Source organism: Cynara cardunculus (assembly GCF_001531365.2).
Source record: "Cynara cardunculus var. scolymus isolate 2C chromosome LG 1, CcrdV1, whole genome shotgun sequence".
Taxonomy (NCBI): domain Eukaryota; kingdom Viridiplantae; phylum Streptophyta; class Magnoliopsida; order Asterales; family Asteraceae; genus Cynara; species Cynara cardunculus.
Window position 1 is genome coordinate 46,718,272 of NC_037528.1, and position 5,129 is coordinate 46,723,400.

At 40.7% G+C, this 5,129-nt stretch overlaps 2 protein-coding genes across 2 annotated transcripts; both read right to left on the bottom strand.

Annotated features, from left to right (window-relative positions):
* Nucleotides 1-6: 6 nt before the first annotated feature.
* LOC112508650 (dolichyl-diphosphooligosaccharide--protein glycosyltransferase subunit STT3B-like) lies at nt 7-2,659 on the bottom strand (the record flags this gene model as incomplete). The annotated part of the gene is made up of 3 exons (XM_025113333.1): nt 1,633-2,659; nt 929-1,453; nt 7-270 (listed from the first exon to the last, which is right to left on the bottom strand). Coding segments are annotated over exons 1-3 (1,725 nt in total), but the record flags the coding sequence as incomplete, so codon positions are not given.
* Nucleotides 2,660-4,072: 1,413 nt separating this feature from the next.
* Nucleotides 4,073-4,980, bottom strand: LOC112506648 (protein RESTRICTED TEV MOVEMENT 2-like). The gene is made up of 2 exons (XM_025110860.1): nt 4,839-4,980; nt 4,073-4,767 (listed from the first exon to the last, which is right to left on the bottom strand). Exons 1-2 carry the CDS (start codon nt 4,978-4,980, stop codon nt 4,073-4,075), a joined length of 837 nt encoding a protein of 278 aa, XP_024966628.1.
* Nucleotides 4,981-5,129: the final 149 nt, after the last annotated feature.

Consider the following 5,129-nt stretch of genomic DNA (forward strand, 5'->3'; position numbering starts at 1 on the left):
TTGATAACCATAATCCCACCAAGACATTACTTTAGCATCCGAAGGAGTATTCTGTCGAAGCCAAAAGTATGCTTCACGGTAATCATCAAAAATAAMTCTTTGACCATGAGCACCCCGTGCGGCTAAAACAATTGAAGGAGATGAGTATGCTTCCGATGTGACCCAGGTACAATGGATAGCGTATCTGCTTAGTAAATAAAAAGCACCAAGAAGCAACACGGTAGCACCATTTTTCAGGAAAGGAATAGATTGATCCAGTGAAGCTTGTTGCTGCAAAAAAATATTACAAGAAAACTCAAGATACAGGATGATAAACTACTTGGGCAACCAATATAAAGCCAAAAATGCACAAAACTATCATAACATAAACACTGAAGTTTTAATTTGACATGGGTAGCTTGATAATTTACACCTATTTTGGTGGGACGGGAAAAAAATGCATTTTTCTCCCACCCATCACGTCTAATGTGGCCAAGCGTGGGACAACAAGTTTTTCTTCTGTGGCATGCACCAAACGCACCCTAATCTAATAAGTACATGCCCCCTCACATTGGTGTCCTTGGAGGCAGGTTCCGTGTGGGGCCGGTTGGGGTTGCCAGTAATAACTTTTGCCCAAAATATAATAAGTACATGCCAACCAAGACAACTACCACTTGTTTTGGAAAATTGAAAACAAGGGGCTTTCAGTTCGTTCAATCACCCCTACAATATACATGAATCCAAGATATTGAACAGAAAAATGCAATTTTGTCCCACTCAGTCTTGCCGTGTACCAGTCTAATGTCATGCATAACGTGAAACAAGTTTTTATTTTGTCATGTCCTGTCCTGTCCTGCATACCAATCGCACCCTAAAGACACTAACATAATGATGTAGCACAATGCAACTTTTATATCCTAGAAGACAACCCAACAAAATAGCTTCTCACCTTAGATAGTCCCTTTGTGCTGCTCGTTCCCTTGGAAGACATGGTGGTCTTTCCCCTCACGACATGGGTCAAGTTCTTTATCGTAGCCGAGACTGCGATAGCACTTATAAGGCATACTGCAGGTGTTGCAACAAGAATCAGCCGAACCATCACACCAGCAAAATACATACTCGTGAGACCATACATTATAATGAAAATCGTGGCATCTGACAACCGTTTGAAGCAGAAATATAGACCGGCTGGAAATAGGAAAAGCAGGATATGAAAATCGAACATGAAAGACGACCATGCAGTAGGCTGATGCTCAGAGACGGAAGCTATAATGGGTATATGATCTTTAGCATATGTTGGATCCAGTAAAGAGTAAAATCGGCCTGTCCATGGTGAGATATAGCCAGAAGCTGTGCCAACTCCGAGAGCAATAGCACCCACACCTACCGCACATGTCACACCGATCCTCAAAAGGGCTTGAAACATCTTTACATCATTTAACATGTGCTTTACCCAAATCAAGAAGTAAAATACCTACCAACATAATAGACTTCATGAGATCAGCATAAAAAGTGGAAAAAGCCCCGGAGCTTCTTGAAACGCTGCTTCAAGCAGCATTTCAAAAAGCTAGCTTATAGCTCTAATCAAAAGAGGCTTTTCAAAAGCTCAAAAAACAAGCCAACTTGTAAGCTGCTGAGCAGTGGAAGCCATACCTGAATCAAGAAGAACACTCCCATGGCAGCCATATGTTCCCCTGACTGAACATGCTGAAACCCAACAAACCGAATCTGCATTGCAAGCAACATTCCCACTATATACATACAATTATAAGCCACATACAGCCTCATTGAATGCCTCCCAGTAATCAACAACACCAACACATATAATGGAATCAAATTGATAATAAACACATAACCACCCCAAGCAGACACCATATAAAAGTACCCAAAAGCCGAAGCAAGAGCCCAAGCAAGCGATCCAGTATTCACAGCCTTAACAAACAAATAGAAAGTAAGCAACAATGCAAAAATGGCCACCCCCTCATTATCATATGATCCAGCCACCGATCTTGAAATATACCCAGGACAAATCGCGATCAAAGCGGCTGCAACAAGACCAGCACCTGAATCCCACAACTCTTTCCCAAAGAAATACGCAACAATGGTGGTGTTGGATGCGAAAAAAGGAGCAGTTAGCACACAGACCTCGCGAATATGAACTGCAAATCGGAGAAATTTGAGGGCCCAGTAGATGATAGCGGCGGTGACCATGAGACCAGGATAGAGCGTTCCACCAATGATTCGGCCGAGTGGGTACCAACTTTCCGAGTCGAACCAATTCCAGAATTCGTAGAAACCCTTTTCGGTTAAGTAGAGAGTGGTTCTGTAGTTGAAATAAGGATCAAACTCATGAATCATACTCTCGTAACGGAGAACACTGAAAAGGCGAGTGATGAAAGCTAAAATGTAGACGAGACCGAGGATCGTTAATCGGATCAACAGTTCTTGTTGCTTCGTTTTCAGCTTTAGAGATTTGAATGAGAATGTCGTGGACATAGATGCCAGATCGGGTTTGGAGGTAGCTTGATTGGACGCCGGCGACTGCGAAGACTTCAGACCGCCCTTCAAGGCGTCTACTTTTCCGACCATGGTCGATAACTGAACCTGTGAATAGATCAATTCAACAACCTTTTCTGTTAATAGACGATGAGGATGAGGTTTATAGGAGTAAACCCTATAACGGAAATGGAAGAATGGTAGACTGGTGTTACGCGAAGATCCAAAAACCTCACCCACCAGGGTTTTCCAAGAAAATAATCCAAAAACGGCGAATGTAGGCTTTTGTGTGTAGAGTTGACTTTTCATTGATATTTACATTTATCGAAGGAAAATTGGAAAATTTATCAACTTATTATAGGCTAGAATAATTTAATTTTTTCAAAAACTTATTATTATCGGTTTGACACGGGTATAAACTGTTTATCCAAACACTCAAATATGCTTATTACCGGTGCCATACTGGAATAAGTCAATAAGTTGTTTTTATAAGTAATGCCAAACACCCCTAAGTTTGTTTGGTACGACCAAATCTACTCGAAGTTGTTGTATGTATGGAATGATTGCACAATTCTCGGCACTTTTGAAGGTACTGGTGAAATTCTTGAACGGATTATTAAAAGGGGACGTTTGGTTTGTAGGACTCCCAACGGAATCTGAAGAAATCAGAATTATCAATTTTGTTGACTAAATTTTATTTAGACGTTGGTTTACCTGTGGAATGGAATTGAGTTCTACACATTTCATTATTCATGGATTTTGTCATTCGATCATAGTTTAGAAGAAATTCAATTTCATTTCATCATAGTTTCTCAAAATGACAACCACCGCCGATAACAACCACCGTTCTGAACCATAGCCGACCACCATTGTTTTAAAAGAGGTGTTGTGGTCGTTTATCGTTTATTCATTCCAAGTCTGAAGCAACATTCTACCAACCAAACAGGCAAATTCCAAATCGTTTAACACATTCCATTCCAAATTCATTCAAACAAAACATGTGATGGAATTCCATTCCTGGTTCCTTTAAAATCAAATTTGTTTGATAAATTCCAATTCTTCATACAACATTTTGTGAACCAAACGTCTCCTAAAAGTATCTTCAATGGAGTGACATTTTTGTATGTTTTTTTTGTCACATCAATGTTAAGTCAACAATTTACGAGGTAGCATAAAATTCTACAATGGTAGTAATAAGAACCACTTTTTGTGGATACCATTTATTATTTCAGCATCAGTAATATAGATATAACTACAATGGTGGTGCTTGATTGGTTTGAGCTTGGCTTCAAAGGTCAAAAGTACCGGGAGGTCCAGGTTCAAATCCAAGGAGGAATAAAAATCCCTTGTGGCCACGGAGGTTCAAATGCGGTTACTCCGGTCTATTTGCAAAGCAGGTGGTCGCCCTGAGATTAGTCGGCTGGCATCGCGGGTTGGATATCTAGGTTAATAAAAAAACAACTTGCCATTCAACTCATAATATCTTTATATACGGACAACCGGCCATTTAAATTTACATACATACATTTATACATATACATATATACATATACATATACATATACATACCCAAATTACATGATTGCATTCCGATTAGTTATTTGCCTTTGCCAATGAGGCCAATGGTGTAAGAAACATGAATCCCAAGTGCCACAATCACAAGAACACCCACACCCATGTTCACCACCATCTTCCTGTCTTCATTCAACCCTCTCCACCCATCGCCACCTTTCACCACCGCATTCTCCTCCACTTTACCACCCTGGGATCCGACTACTGCTTCTTTAGTTTTTCCTTTCTCAACAGTACCATCGTTTTTCAATCCAAACGTAGACTCTCCATCTGCTTCTGGACCCGCAGTTTTTGCTGGTTCTTGTTTTGTTGGCGTTGGTTGTGGTTGTGGTGGTAAAGTGCTCGTGCTGCCTTCGTCTAATGGCTTCTGTAGAGCAGCATTCGAAGAAGTCGCTCTTTCTTTTGAATCTTCTTTGGGCTTCTGGACCAAAGTTTCTTCTTGTTTTTCTCTTCTAAAGGGTGGTTCTTTGGATTTATGGGGAACTCGAGTGGTGGTGGTAGGTGGTGGTGGTGGTGGTGCAGTGATGATCTTCCTAGGCATGGTAATATTCAGGATACCGCCATTAAAACTTGCACGAACCCCACTCATTTCGCAGTTTCTTGGAACTCGAAAATCTTCCWGAAMACGACTCCATTTGTTTYCTGCAACTAAACGCTCCCCACGAACSCTAACGRTGTTCAAGTSTTYGGTCGTAACCTTTAWGYRTTCTTKYTGGAAACCTTCAAATGAAGACTCGTTGATAAATTTCCAGGAGAAAAATGCATGTAAATTAATTATATAAATTACGTACCAGGGAGATAAACAAGAACAGTATCATAAGCATCTCCTTGTCTCCATTCACACACGGGCTTGAAAGGTTCGTAAACACGGCCGACAATCAACCGCGGCTCACGGTTGGGACGGCCTCTACCGCCTGTCGGTCTCATTGCCATTTAATTTTCTGGTGTACTGATGATGCTGATGTATAATCTCCAATAAGGAATTCAATGTGTTTGATCTTCAAAAACAGATGAGTCTTGTATGTATGTGTATATATATATATATACTAGAAGCGTACTCGCGCAATGCAGCGAGATACATC